The sequence below is a fragment of the Dipodomys merriami genome, unplaced genomic scaffold (genome assembly GCF_024711535.1).
Source record: "Dipodomys merriami isolate MVZ:Mamm:240054 unplaced genomic scaffold, mDipMer1.0.p SCAF_52, whole genome shotgun sequence".
In the NCBI taxonomy this organism is placed as follows: Eukaryota; Metazoa; Chordata; class Mammalia; order Rodentia; family Heteromyidae; genus Dipodomys; species Dipodomys merriami.
Window position 1 is genome coordinate 9,093,927 of NW_027206091.1, and position 14,625 is coordinate 9,108,551.

At 54.7% G+C, this 14,625-nt stretch overlaps 1 protein-coding gene across 1 annotated transcript in view; it reads right to left on the minus strand.

Annotated features, from left to right (window-relative positions):
* The window catches only part of LOC138811212 (spectrin beta chain, non-erythrocytic 4-like), a 60,475-nt gene that overhangs the window by 33,629 nt on the left and 12,221 nt on the right, over positions 1–14,625 (minus strand). The window contains exons 11-18 of the mRNA XM_069998892.1: positions 14,143–14,301; positions 12,869–13,171; positions 11,588–11,738; positions 8,218–9,187; positions 6,060–6,197; positions 4,319–5,069; positions 2,884–3,086; positions 1,002–1,092 (exon numbers count right to left, since the gene is read on the minus strand). Coding sequence (XP_069854993.1) covers positions 1,002–1,092; positions 2,884–3,086; positions 4,319–5,069; positions 6,060–6,197; positions 8,218–9,187; positions 11,588–11,738; positions 12,869–13,171; positions 14,143–14,301 — 2,766 coding nt within the window. The remainder of the gene's footprint in view (positions 1–1,001; positions 1,093–2,883; positions 3,087–4,318; positions 5,070–6,059; positions 6,198–8,217; positions 9,188–11,587; positions 11,739–12,868; positions 13,172–14,142; positions 14,302–14,625) is intronic.

Below are 14,625 nucleotides of genomic sequence, written 5' to 3' on the forward strand. Positions count from 1 at the left end.
ACAACCATCCCCGCTGGGCTCGCGTCCTGGCCTAGCCACCTGCGCGTGGAGGAGGGTGGGGTGCGGAGGTCCCCTCGTCCATGGCGTGTTTGGGGGTTCCCTGTGGAACTATCGTTAGTTGGGGTGGGAGGAGAACAAGGACTTGACTCCAAAGCCATCTCCGGTTCATCATACTGATCCAGGGCGGAGGAGGGGCTCAGATGGAGGAGGGGGGGAGGAAGGGGCTCAGGTGGAGGATCTGGGGGGAAGAGGCCCAGATGGAGGATGGAGGGAAGGGGTTCAGGTGGAAGATCTGGGGAGAAGGGGTTCAGGTGGAGGGTCTGGGGGGAAGGAGCTCAGGTGGAGGATCTGGGGCTCAGGTGGAGGATCTGGGGGGGGGAAGGGGCTCAGATGGAAGATCTTTGGGGCTAGGATTGTCTCTCTTTAGAGGTTAGGGAAATACTGGGCCGTATCTAATGTGAGCAGAGTCTACCACAGTTCTAGAAGGAAGGGGAAGCAGCCAGTCTCCTGAATCATCATCTCTGATAGGGACCCGGCCTTAGGTGTGTGTAGAAGACGTTAGATTCCAGAACGCTTTTAGAGTTGTGGGGAGGGGGCCCAAAGTTTGAGTCAAGGTCCACCCCCAACTGTCCAAAACCCCACCCCCACTCTATGGAGCTCCTGGAACAGATCGCTTTTCTCAGACCTCTAGAGAGGTGAGATCAGTGCTCGTCCCCGCGGGACCCGTAGGCGCGGGCGCGCGCCGTTGCCAGGGGCGCCCGGGCCCCACCCCTGTCCCCTGGAGCCGGCGTGGGCGGGCCAGCGCCGCGGGGCATGCGCACTGAGACCGGGCTCCCGCGCGCCCCCTGGTGGCGCAGGGGGAGCATCGCTCCACGACCCACTTGGATGGGGCGTCCCCACCCCCACACACCTCTGCCAGGGAGCAAGTCCCTCCCCAGGAAAGGGGACACCACTGCCCCCCTTCCCTGCCAGGCCCCCGGGGGCCCAGCTGGAGGTCCTACCTCATGGCAGTCTCGGAGAAAGTGCTGCAGTCCAAGCTGGTCGTATAGCTTCTGCATCCACTGCTGGGCTCTTAATTGGTTTTCTTGGCTCCTAGGGATGGGAGAGGGAAGGGTTGGGAGAAACCCTGGTGGGGAGACACAAAAATTTAAGAGGAGGAGGGGGAGGAAAGGGTGGAGGAGGAGGTGGGACAGAGGCAGGGACTGGACTGCAGTGAGACAGAGAGAATTAGACAAATCTGGAGAGACAGAGGTAATGAAAACAGGTGCCTCACACCTGTAATCTTAGCTATTCAGAAGACTGCGATCTGAGGATCATGGTTCAAAGCTAACCTGGGCAGGAAGGTCCAGCCAATATACTAATCAAAAGCCAGTAACAGTGCTGTGGCTCAAAATGGTAGAGCACTAGCCTTGAGCACAAACACTCAGAAATGGTGCTCAGGCCCTCAAGCCCCAGGACTGGCATGCACGTATACAGACACAGACACACACACACACACATAATCAGGGGAAAAAGAGAGTCAAAATAAATTAAGCAAAAATGGGGAAAAAAAGAGAGTCAAGCCCAGAAATAATACAGAACTAAAGATAAAGTAAAAGATACTCAGAAACTAAAACTAAGTAAAAAAGGAGAGAGATGGAGGGGGGGCAAAAAGAGCCTGAGGTATTAATATAGAGACACAGACACATAAACATGGCCAGAGACCAAAAAAAGCAGAGACCTCAAGAGAGAAATATTGACAGAGACCCATAGGGGCACAAAGACAAGGAAAGAGGTGGAGGAGAAAGAGAAACAGACAGCTAGGGAATGTGGCTCAGTAGTAGAACACTTGTGTAGTACCTGGTAAATCCAGAAGAAGGAGGATGAGGAGGAGGAGGAGGAAGAGGAGGAGGAGGAGGAGGAGGAGGAGGAGGAGGAGGAGGAGGAGGAGGAGGAGAAGGAGGAGGAGGAGGAAGATGAGGAGGAGGAGGAAGAGGAAAAGAAGAAAGGAAGGAAGGGGAGGGGGAGGGGGAAGGGGAGGAGGAAAGAGCCCAGCATGGATGGCTCACACCTGTAATCTTTTCTCTTTTTTTTTTTTTTTTGTCGTGGGCCTGAACTCTGGGCCTGGGCGCTGTCCCTCAGCTCTTCAGCTCAAGGCTAGCGCTCTACCACTTGAGCCACAGCCCCACTTCCGGCTTTTTTCTTTTTGCTTATGTGGTACTGAGGAATCGAACCCAGGGCCTCAGGCATGCAAGGCAAGCGCTCTACCACTGAGCCACCTTCCCAGCCCCTCACACCTGTAATCTTAACTACTTAGGAGGCAGATCTGTGGCTCACAGTTCAAAGTCAGCCTGGGTGGGAAAAATCCACAGACTCTTATCTCCAATGAACCACCAAAAAAAGTAGAAATGTGGCTCAGGTGGTAGAGTGATAGCCTTGAGCACATAAAGGTCAGGGACAGTGTCCAGGCCCTGAGTTCAAGCCCCAGTAGCAGCACATATATGCACAAAGAGAAGCAGTTTCAGACAATGAAAGAGAGGGGAAGAGGGAGGGAAGTGACGGAGGAAGTTGGGAGACCCCAGTTAGGGACAGGCAGAGAAATGGTCAGATGCCACCAGGAAATCAGTCTGGTAGACAGACAGGGGATGGCAGAAATGCAAAGAGAGAAGAGAGAGATGGCATTGGAGCACAGGGAGGCAGGATGATGCCCCCACAGGGCATAGGGAGGTGGGGGGGGACAGGTGTTGCCCTGAGAACACTTAGCAGGCTGGACCCAGGCCCAGACATCCATCTCCAGTCAGCCTGGCCTCTGCTCACAGTGTAGGCCCAGGTTTCTAAAAGGTATGGGTCCCACATTGGCATGAGCGCATGCCTGTCCCGGGCCCCCTCCGTGTGAGGACCTACTTCTCCAGCAGCCGGGTCACAGCGTCCTGGGCCTGCTCCCCGTAGACGTTGCCCTGCCGCAGCAGGCCCTCGGCAGCCTGCACCGCCACCTGCATCTTTTGCTGGTTCAGCTCCATCGTGGTGAGAAAATCCCTGTGTCTTTTTATGGCTTCTTCTACAGACTCTACCGTGCCTGGGAGCTCTGCGCGGGACAGCGCCACCTCCTGGGAATGAAAGGGAACACAGGTCAGCTTCCTCCAGCTCCAGCTACCATCCAAGTACCAATCACTCTTCCCATTCCCCTTTCCTGGGTTCAAGTGCACCATGCCAGAAATGGCCTTACCTCAAGGCCTTTGCTCATGCTTGAATGCTCTGCCTGACCTCTAGATAGCACCAGGGCGGTCTCCTCTTTTTTTAAGTCTCTGAAACTATCAGTCTCTGCCAAACTAGCAAGTATATCCTTCAACTGCACTTGGTGCCCATAGCGTATACCTGCTGTCAGCTCTTGATTTTGCCTTGGTTTTTAGCTTTGTGTGTGTGTGTATGCTGGAACTAGGGGCTTGATCTCAGGGCTTTACACTCTTGCTTGGCTTTTTCCACTCAAGGCTGGTGATCTACCACTTGAGCCACAGCTCCACTTATGGCTCTGTGTGTGTGTGTGTGTGTGTGTGTGTGAGAGAGAGAGAGAGAGAGAGAGAGAGAGAGAGAGAGAGAGAGAGAGAGAGAGAGAGAGAGAGAGAGAGAGAGAGAGAGAGAGGAAGAGAGAGATTCATTGGAGATAAGAGTCTCAAGGACTTTCCCATCCAGGCTAGGTTTGAACAGGTGATCCTCAGATCTCAGCCTCCTGAGCAGCTAGGATTACAGGTGTGAGCCACCAGCGCCCGGCTAAACTGAAAGTTTCTTTCCTTTTTCTTTTTTTTTTTTTTTTCCAGTCCTAGAGCTTGAACTTAGGGCCTGGGCACTGTCTCTGAGTTTCTTTTGCTCATGGCTAGCACTCTACCACTTGAGCCACAGCGTCACTTATGGCTTTTCTGTGTATGTGGTACTGAGGAATCGAACCCAGGGCTTCATGCATGCTAGGCAAGTACTCTACCACTAAGCCACATTGCCACATTCCCAGACCCCCTCCCCCTCTTTTCTTTTGCCAGTCCTGGGGCACTGTCCCTGAGCTTCCTTTGCTCAAGACGAACACTCTACCACTTGAACCACAGTGCCACTTCTAGATTTTTCTGAGGAATTGAACCCAGGGCTTTATGCGTGCTAAGCAAGCACTGTACCACTAAGCCACCTTCCCAGCCCCTGAACTGAGGCTTTCTATCCTCTAAATTCTTATATTTGGTTCCCTTCCCAGAATGATCTGGAAATTAGATCACGCACTTAGATCACTTCCCACCGTCCCCACAGGGGGCCCAGGACCCCCACCCATGCCAGCCCCATACCCCCTGTGAGTTGGCACCTGATTGCGCAGCACAGCGAGCGCCTGGCACAAGTCACGCAGGAAGAGCTGATAGACGTGGGCCTGAACCAGGGCCTCCCGGCGCGCCTCCCACAAGCCCAGCAGTTTGTGCCAGCCAATTTCCAGGTGTGGGAGCCACTCATCGAGAGCCAGGCCCGGGCCCAGCTCGGCGCCGTCGGCCGCCAACAGCGCCTCGCTGGCCGCCACGATGCGCGCGTAATCCTCCTCGCGCTGACCCACTTCCTCCTTGAGGGCAGCGTGGCGCGCCAGCAGTGCATCGGCCTCTTCCAGGCTGCTGGGCAGGGGCCCCTCGCTGCCCCCCGCTGCCTCCTGGGCACGCACCAGCCAGTCCAGGAAAGCATCCAGGTCGTGCAGGAAACGCTGCAGCCGCCCGGCCGCCGCCACCGCCTCGCCGCAGGCTTGGGCCGAGCTCGCCAAGGCGCCCCACTCGGTCCCCAGCTCCTGGGCGCCCTGGTGCAGCCGCGCCGCCTGCGCTGGGAAGCGCTCGGCCAGCAGGGACGCCTCCTCCAGGAGGGCCGCCTGGCGTGGCTCCAGCGCTTGCAAAGCCGCCTCTAGGCCACTCAGGCGCCACTGCAAGGCGCCGCCGGCCCGGGGTGCGCTCTCCACCGCCCGCCGCTTCTCCCGCACCTGGGCGCGCACCTCCGCCACCTCCAGCACGTGGTTCTCCACCAGCAGCACCGCGCTCACCTCCTCTTTGCGCTGCTCCACCAGCTCCACAATGCGGTTCCACCTGCCCAGGGGAAAGAGGGCGAAGGGAGGGCAGGGGCTCGGCTTATGCAGGGAGGGGCCCTCCCCCCAGCCCCACCCATCCATCCCGAAGAGAAGCCAGGCCACGGCCCGCCCGGACTTGGAAAAGACCCGTTAGCCTGTTAAAATGGAGCCCCATCCAGCACACAGCTTCGAGCAAACAGGTCCTGGATGCAGAGCAAGCCAGACACTGGTAGCGCAAGCCTGTAATCCAAGCAACTAAGGAGGCTCAGATCTGAGGATGGCTGTTTGGAGCCAGCAGAGGGTGGGGGGAGGGGGGAGATATTTGAAGCCAGCCGGGGGTGGGGGGCAGAGATATTGATCTCCTGTTAACCAGCAAAAAGCCAGAGGTGGAGCTGTGGTTCAAGTGGCAGAGCACCAGCCTTGAGTGAAAAAGCTCAGGGACAGCACCCAAGTGCTGAGTTCAAGCCCCAGTATTGGCACACATGCTCTCTCTCTCTCTCTTTCTCTCTCTCTCTCTCTCTCACACACACACGCACATGCACACACAATTTATGAGCTCTACCCACAGTGAACATTCAGGAAGTGTTTTAAGAAGAAAGAAACCAGTTGGAGCTGGTTGCCAGTGGCTCACGCCTGTCATCCTAGCTACTCAGGAGGCTGAGATCTGAGGACTGTGATTTGAAGCCAGCCCAGGCACAGAAGTTCCCATGAGACCCATTCACTCAAAACTTGGAAATAGCACTGTGGCTCAAGTGTTAGAATGCAGCCTTGAGCACAAAGGTGGACAGGGACAGTGCTCAGGCTCTGAGTTTAAACCCCACAATCAACAAGAAAAAGAAGGAGGAGGAGGAGGAGATGGAGGACGAGGAGATGGAGGAAAAGTTGAAGGAGGAGGCTACCAATTTGCTACAATTTGGTTTGATTATCATGGTGGTTGAATATGAAGAGAAAGATGGGAAAAACCAGTGTACAATATCAGGAAGAACTTCCAGGCCCAGTCCCCATTTACCTGCTGTTGAGGTGGTCCTGGCAAGAGCGCACCTCATCTGAACTGGGGTGACCTCCTTCCACGAGCTCTTGGACCGTGTGGTTCACATCCAGGACGCGACTCATGAAACTATTCATCTCCTGGTCTAGGCTCTCGAATCTGAAAAAGAGGATGGAGGTGCTCATGGGTCAGACTTCTGGAGCCCTGCCCTGAGTCTTGATTCACTTCCCCTTTCCTGGCTCTGGTCCTACCTTTCCAGCTATTTCCCAGAATCCTTTGCCAGTTCCTCCTCTTTGATTGGCTACAGACATGTTTGGTTGCTTAAGCACCTCATCCTGAGACTATGGGCTGTCCATCACACCCTCCCTGGCCCATCTCACCCACCCCCCACATCTTCAGACCCCACACCTCGAACTCCTGACCACCAGTCACAATTCAGTCACCAGCCTAAACTCCTTTTTGATCTACCTCTAACCTTAAAGCGTGCTATACATTTCCTTGGGGCTCTCATGGCCATTGTGACTTTGCCCTGGCCTTCCTCTTCCAAGATTAACTGACCCCCTTGGGCCTTGATTAGCACCTCGATCCCAGTCCATCAGCCCCCAGGCCAGGGCCAGTTTACTTGGACTCTTTTATTTTATTTATTTTTTGGTTATGGGGCTTGAACTCTGGGCCTGAGTGCTGTCCCTTAGCTCCTCAGCTCAAGGTTAGCGCTCTACCATTTGAGCCACAGCGCCACTTCCAGTTTTCTGGTGGTTTATTGGAAATAAGAGTCTGACGGACTTTTCTACCAGGCTGGCTTTGAACCACCATCCTCAGATCTCAGCCTCCTGAGTAAGCTAGGATTACAGGCGTGAGCCATTGGCACCTGGCTTTGTACTCTTAACTATAGTTCAAGCCTATCTCCTTCCAACACGAGTCCCCAACCTAGCTGCCTCTCTAAATTTCCAGCTGTTTCTTGCTCCAACCTGCCCCTCCACATGGCTTGCCAGGGGACTGAGCATGGTCTGCTCTTGTAAAAAAAACAAAATGTATAAAACAACTGGATAATTGTGGGCACAGTTATTCAAGCCCAGCTCTGGAATTGGAGATGAACTCAGAAAAATCCCTGTGCATGCATGCATGCATACATGCATGGATGAATGTATGGATAAGATGCTGGGGTGGGGGTAGGTAGAGGACAGATGTCCACCCATTTTTTTGGGGGGTCCGGTCGTGGAGCCTGAACTCTGGGCCTGGGCGCTGTCCCTCAGCTCTTCAGCTCAAGGCTAGCGCTCTACCACTTGAGTCACAGTGCCACTTCCGGCTTTTTTTCTTTTCGCTTATGTGGTGCTGAGGAATCGAACCCAGGGCCTCATGCATGCAAGGCAAGCGCTCTACCACTGAGCCAACTTCCCAGCCCTCCACCCATTAATTTAACACTCAGGCTTAGGTCAGGCCACAGACAACTTGGTGCATGATACATGGAGCAGGAAGGTGGGAGGTAAAGGTAAAGCAGGCGAGGGACAAGAGGTGGAGATAGGGCTGGCTTTTCCCTTGGTTTTTCCCCTTAAGCCTGGTGCTCTACCACTTGAGCCATACCTCCACTTCTGGCTTTTTGGTAGTTAATTGGAGGTAAAAGTCTCAAGGACTTTCCTGCCCAAGGCTGACTTTGAACATGTGATTCTCAAAGCTCAACCTCCTGAGTAGCTGGGATTACAGGCTTGAGCCACCAGCGCACTCCCTCCCTCCTGAGTTCATTTTATGTTCCTACCAGTTTGTGGAACTGTCCCCCCCCCTTTTTTTTTTCGTTGGCAGTGGGGCTTGAACTCTGGGCCTGGACTCTGTCCCTCAGCTCTTCCACTCAAGGCGAGCACTCTACCACTTGAGCCACAGCGCCATTTCCGGTTTTCTGGTGGTTACTTGGAAATAAGAGTCTCATGGCCTTTCCTGCCGGGGCTGGCTTTGAACTGCGATCCTCAGATCTCAGCCTCCCCAGTAGCTAGGATGACAGGCGTGAGCCTCTGGCTCCTGGCTTTCCTCCCCATTTTACAGATGGGCAAAATGAGAGGTTCAGAGAGGTTGGACAAGCTCCAGATCGTCACAAAGCCCATTAAGGATGAGCCTGGGGACTGAGCAAAGCATCCGGAGGCTGGGGGACACCCTCCCTCAACCCCGCCACCCCAGAGCGCGCGCTCACCGGTGCTGCACCACCTCGACGTCGTCCAGGGAGTCGGGCACGCGCATGGCGAGCAGCCACTGCTCCTTCTCGCCGATCCACAGCTCGCACGCGTGCACCTCGCCGAACATGCGGTACACGGCAAGCGCGTCCCGCAGCCACTGGCGCCGCAGCGCCGCCACCTCGGCCACCTCGGCGAACAGCTGCTCGGCCTCCACCACGCGCACCTGCAGCGCCACCACCAGCGGCCCCGCGCCGCTCGCGCCCCCTAGCGTCGCCAGCTGGCGGCGCAGGCTGCCCACGGGCCCGCGGTGCGCTTCCACCTCCCCGGTGAGCGCGCGGTGCTGGCGCGCCAGGCGCCGGCTGGACGCTTCGTCGTGGCCGAAATCCCCGGCGGCTGCCAGACGGTAAGCATCGCGAAGCCAATCGAGGAGCCCGTCCAGGTCGGCTCCGAACTGGTGCAGGGCCCGCGCCTCCTGCAGCCGCCGCTCCCGCCGCGCCGCCGCCTCTTCCAGGCGTTGCCAACGGCGCCGGGCGCTCGCCGCGCGCTCCGCCAAACCCGCCAGCTGCACGGCGTCGGCGCCGGGGCCCAGATCGGGGCCGCCGCCGGCCGCCGCCAGCTCCTCGCCCCGCCGCAGGGCCTGCTGCAGCAGCGCCCGCCGCCCGCCCAGCTCGCCCTGCAGGATCTTGTGCTGGGCCAGCAGGCGTGCGGTGCTGGACAGGTCGTGCGCGCCCCCCGCCGCCGCCGCCGCCGGCCCCGCCGCGCCCCCCGCCGCCGGCCCCGCCGCGGCCCCCGCCGCCGCCTCCAGGAGCCGCTCCTTGTCCCGGGCCCAGCTCTCCGCCTCCTCCAGCTCCTGCAGCAGCGCCCACAGCCTCCGCGACGCCTCCAGCTCCCCGCGCCGTCGGGCGGCCTGCGCCTGCAGCTCCGCCAGGCAGCCGTGCACGTGGTTCACGCGATTGCAGATGACCTGCGGGTCGCAAGGCTGGTAGCCTGGAGAAGGAGAGGGTGGCGTTGGGTGTGGACCTCCGAGAGGAGATGATGCTCGCGTTACTTATCCAGACCTCCTTTCCATCCCATTAGAAGCTGTCCCTTCTCCAAGGCCCACGAGGTAAGAGAAAGGAAGATCATTTAGAAAATCTTTGTGGCTGAGTGTTTCCCCCCACCCCACCCGGTGGCTCACGCCTGTAATCCCAGCTACTCCGGAAGCTGAGACCTGAGGATCGCAGATCAAAGACAAGTCCAAGCACTAAAGTCTGTGAGATTCCTATCTCCAATGAATCAGCAAAGAGCCAGAAGTGGAGGTATGTGTGTGGCTAAGGTGGTAGAACTCCAGCCTTGAGCAAAATAGATAAAAGGACAACATTAGGGCCCTAAATTCAATCCCATCCCAACACATACACACAAAAATAATAAATACAGCCAGGCACCAGTGGCTCACACCTGTAATCCTAGCCACTCAGGAAGCTGAGATCCAAGGATCACGGAGTGAAGCCAGCCCAGGCAGACAGATCCATGAGACTCTTATTTCCAATTAACCAGCCAAGAGCCAGAACTGGAGTGCATGTGGCTCAAGTAGTAGAGCACCATCTTTGAGTGAGAAAGCTAAGGGACAGTGCTCAAACCCTAAGTTCAAGACCAGTACTAGCACATACACACAAAATAAGCAATTACCATGTACATTCAATCATGTAATTTCCTCTCATTCCTATCCAAAACACCCACTGCATTGACCCATCTCCTCACCTAAGCCAGCACCAAATCCCACCAAAAAGTCCTTTTGCAAGTTTTGTGGGGTGTTTTGTTTTGGTATACCAGGGATTAAACTCTGGGCCAAAACAAATGTCTTGCCAAACAAATGTCTACCACTTGAACCATGACGCCAGCCCTTTATGTTTTATGCTGTTTCTGACAGAGTCTTACACTTTTGCCTGGGCCAGATTGAGATGGTGATTCTCCTACCTCTACCTCCTGAGTAACCGAGATTACAGGCATATACCATCACACTCAGCCTCCTTGTAATGATTCTTACTGACAGGCTATGTGGTGTCCCAAGTATGCCCATAGCCAACCAATCCACCTTGGTTGGATTACAGAGAGCTTCCTGGCATTCTCTGACTGATGGGCATTGGCTTCAGTAAACAGGAACCTTCTAGATGCCATCTTAGTTTTGTCTATCAGCACCCATGCTCTGCTTTCGAGAAGCGAGACCCATCTTCCTGATTTTCTCAGTCAGGGGTCTGACACTCTTCTTAGCCCTGGAACGGGCAGACATATCACATAGATATAGGCCAATGAAAGCCTTGCATGACCTGGTGCCACATGATTGGCTGAGCAATGAAGATGGAAAACACAGTGGGCCAATGAAATCCTTCCTTGGACCTTTTGGCAGAACTACTTGAGAGAAAGGGGAACTGTCTCCTTCTGGGTGTGTTAAGTGGTTGGGATGTTGTGGATACAAGGACGAAGCATCCCCAATTTTTCACCACAAGAGGAGGAACTGACTGACAGTGACACTAACACAGACACTTGAAACAGAGAGAGACTAAGTCTTGAAAGCATTATAGAACCACATGCCTCCCTAGTCATTTAGTTACATAGGCTAATATACTTCTCTTGACTCCTTCATATAGAGTGCATTGAGTTTCTATCCGTTACTTTCAAACAGGTCTTGACTGAACAGGTCTTGACTGAACAGGTCCTGACTAGGTATTATCAAACAGGTCTTGATTAGGTATTATCTTATCCAATTTTTTTGGGGGGGGGTGACTTTTTTTTCTGGTTCTGGAGCTTGAACTGTAGGCCTGGACACTGTCCTTGTGCTCTTTTTGCTCAAGGCTAGCACTCTACCACTTTAGCCACAGCTCCACTTCCAGTTTTCTGGTGGTTCATTGGAGACTCTCAGGGATTTTCCTGCCTGGGCTGGCTTTGAACCATGATTCTCAGATCTCAGCCTCCTGAGTAGCTAGGGTGACAGGCATGAGCCACCAGTGCCCAGCATGTTGTTTTTTTAGTGGTGTTCACTGGGATTGACCTGGGAAAGGCTGAGCCCTTAAATGCTCAATAAATATGGGCTATTTACTGTAGAATCTCAAAGCAGGAAGGGGTCAGGGGGGCTAACCTCTCTCCAAAATTTCCTAATGAACATGAGATCCTAGTCACAGGGTTGGAGGCATGGCTCAGTTGGTAGAGCTCCAGGCAATGAGTGAAAGCAGCAGGTACTGAGTTCAAGTCCCAGTCTTGGACAGAAATGGAAAAGGACAGAGAACCTAGTCTCTGCTTACATGTCTCCACAGACAAGGCTCTCACTCTCTTCCGTCTCTCAGGAATCCTCCTCACCTCCATCAGTGCCAATCCTCAGACACCTCAACTCACCCCTCCTCCTGGACTTACCCTGCAGCTGGGAGAATCGCAGGGCCGCAGCATTGAGAGCCTCTACCCGCTCGCTCTGGGCCGCGATGTCCCCCTCCAACAGTCCGTGCTTCTGTAACAGGTCGTCCGCCTCCACCAGATGCTGTCCGCACTCCCTGGACAGTAGCTGAGCCTGTAGAGCAGGAAGCACAAAGCATATGGCATTGTGGGGCCGGGGAGGGGGGGTGGCGGGCGGGAGGACACTCATCTATTCCATTTCATCCCCTCCCCCATACCAGCCCTCTGCTACAGGATATCATGGTTGGAACTCTGATCTCTGCCTGAGTGGACTTTGTTTCTGACTTTCCCTGGGTGTGTTTCTCCCTCACCTCTGTTTCTGGCCCCCCATCTCGGTGGGATCCCCTCTCTGCCTTCATCTCATAACTCCTTACCTCTACTCCTGCTCCTTTGTCGTCTTCTCTTTCTCCTTCCATCCCTTCTGTCTGTCTCCATCTATCGTGTGTGTGTGTGTGTGTGTGTGTGTGTGTGTGTGCATGCGCGTGTGCGTGCACACCAATCCTGAGGCTTGAACTCAGGGCCTGGGTGCTGTCCCTGAGGGTTTTTTTGCTCAAAGCTAGCACTCTACCACTTGAGTCACAGCTCCATTTCTGGCTTTTTGGTGGTTCATTGGAGATAAGAGTGTCAAGGACTTTCCTGCCTGGCTAGCTTTTATCCACACAATCCTCAGATCTCAGCCTCCTGAGTTTCTAGGATGGAAGGCATGAGCCACTAATGCCCAGCTATTCACTTATCTTTGTCAATGTCTTTTCGTTCCCAAATTGACATTAGCAGCATGTAATTTTCTGTAGATCTAAAGAGATCAAATCAAACTTTGTGCTTGTACTCTAGTTCTCTCTGTCGTGTGTGTGTGTGTGTGTGTGTGTGTGTGTGTGTGTACGTGTGCGTGTGTGTGTGTGTGTGTGTGTGTGTGTTGGTTCTGGGGCTTGAACTTAGACCCGCGACACTGTCCCTTAGCTTTTTTGCTCAAGGCTGGATTTGAGCCACATCTCTACTTCTAGAGTTTGTTTGTTTGTGATTAATTGGAAATAAGAGTCCTATGAATTTTCCTGCCCAGACTGGCTTTGAACTTCAATCCTCAGATCTCAGCCTCCTGCGTAGCTGCAGTTACAAGCATGAGCCACTAGTGCCTGGCTCTCTGTCTCTTAATCTCTGTCCTTCGCCTCTCTCACTCCATCTCTACCTCTTTGACCCCACTGTCCTCCAGAACCACCACTGGCCTCCAGTCCCTCCTCTGGTCCCCACCTGCATCTCCTCCATCCAGTCCACCATGTAGACCATCTCCTGGAAGACCTTCTGCAGAGCCAGGTTCTGCTCCAGGCGGGTCCGCCGGGCACCCACCAGCCCGGTCAGCAGAGCCCACTGGCGTAAGACACTGTCCCGTTGAGCCGCCACACGCCGGGCATCGTAATAGCCTTCGGTGGCCAATGCCTGAGCCAGTTCGGCCACGCCCTGCACCCGCTCCTCATAGGCTGCGATGTCTGCCTCGATTGCCTCGTGCTTCTTCATGGCTGCTTCCACGGCTGGCAGCTCGTACCCAAAGTTGTCCTGAATAGTGCAGGCCAGATGCTCAGCATGGGGCCTCAGCAGTCCAGCTGTTACCTTGGGCCCTGATTACTCCCCCCACTCCCCATCACCCTAGATACCAGGTACTCCCCACTTTCTACTTATCCTGCCTGCCAATACTACCATCCTCTGTTGCCCTGGAGACCAGCCCCATCTTTCCCAGTTACCATGGAAACCAGCTCCACCATCTTCAGCTCCCCTGGAAGTCAGCCCTACCTTCCTCCTGTTACCTTGGCAACCAGCCCCACCTTCCAATTACCTTAACAATCAGTTCTAGTTTCCTGTTACCTTGAAGACCAGCCCCATCCTGCCCACCTACCTTGGAACTGAGCCCTAACCTCCTCCATGATGCTGGGGACCAATCTCTCCCTCTCCTCTGCTGCATCTCTAACCCCTCAGCTTGTCACCCAGGAAGCAGACCCCATCTTCCCATTGTCCTCGAGTCTGGTTTACTCTTCCGTTACTTAGGAGCCCAATTCTATCCTGCTGAGTTCCCACACCAGTTACAACGCTATTTCCAAAGAAATAAATTCTTTCCTCTTTAGTTTCCTGGGGACCATGCTCCCTCTTCTGTTCACCTGGAGTTCAGCTCCACTTTCTCTCTCTTTTTTGGGGGGAGGGGGTTGCCAGTTCTGGAGTTTGAACTCAGGGCCCAGGCACTGTCCCTTGGCTTTTTCTACCACTTGAGCCACAGCACCATGGTCTTTTCTGCCCTAGCTGGCTTTGATCTACGATCCTCAGATCTCAGCCTCCTGAGTAGCTAGGGTGACAGGTGTGAGCCACCAGCACCCGGCTTCCTCTCATCTCTTAAGACACCTTTCTTGCCATCATTTGTCAACCTAGGCGGTGAGTTCAACCCTTCCCCATTGCTAAGGAGATCAAGGTTCCCTTGATCTCAACGCCATATGTCCTACGTTCCCTCCCTTCCCCTGGAACCCAGCTCCACCGTGTACCTGGGAGACCAGACGCTGGTTCTCATTCAGCCAGCTCTCTCTCATGGCCACCTTGTGGTCGAACCTCTGGGCCAGCAGTTCTAGCTTCTCCTGCCGGATCAGCTCAGCCCGTAAGGCAGCCTCCCGCTCATGCTCTGCCTTCTCCAACTGACCCCAGGCCTGAGGAAGACAAAACTCAGTCAGATTTCAACAGTATCTCCCACTTTACTTTTGTGCCAGTCCTAGGGCTTGAACTCGGGGCCTGGTGCTGTTTTTTAGCTTTTTCTACTCAGGGCTGGTGCTCAACTACTTGAGCCACAGCTCCATTTCTGGTTTGGAGGTGGTTCATTGGACATAAGAATCTCACAGATTTTTCTTCCCCAGGATGGTTTCAAACCACGATCCTCAGATCTCAGCGTCCTGAGTAGATGGAATTACAGGCCAGAGTCATCAGCACCCAGCTTATCTCCCACGTTAATGACCCTGTTGGAGACCATTTCTGTC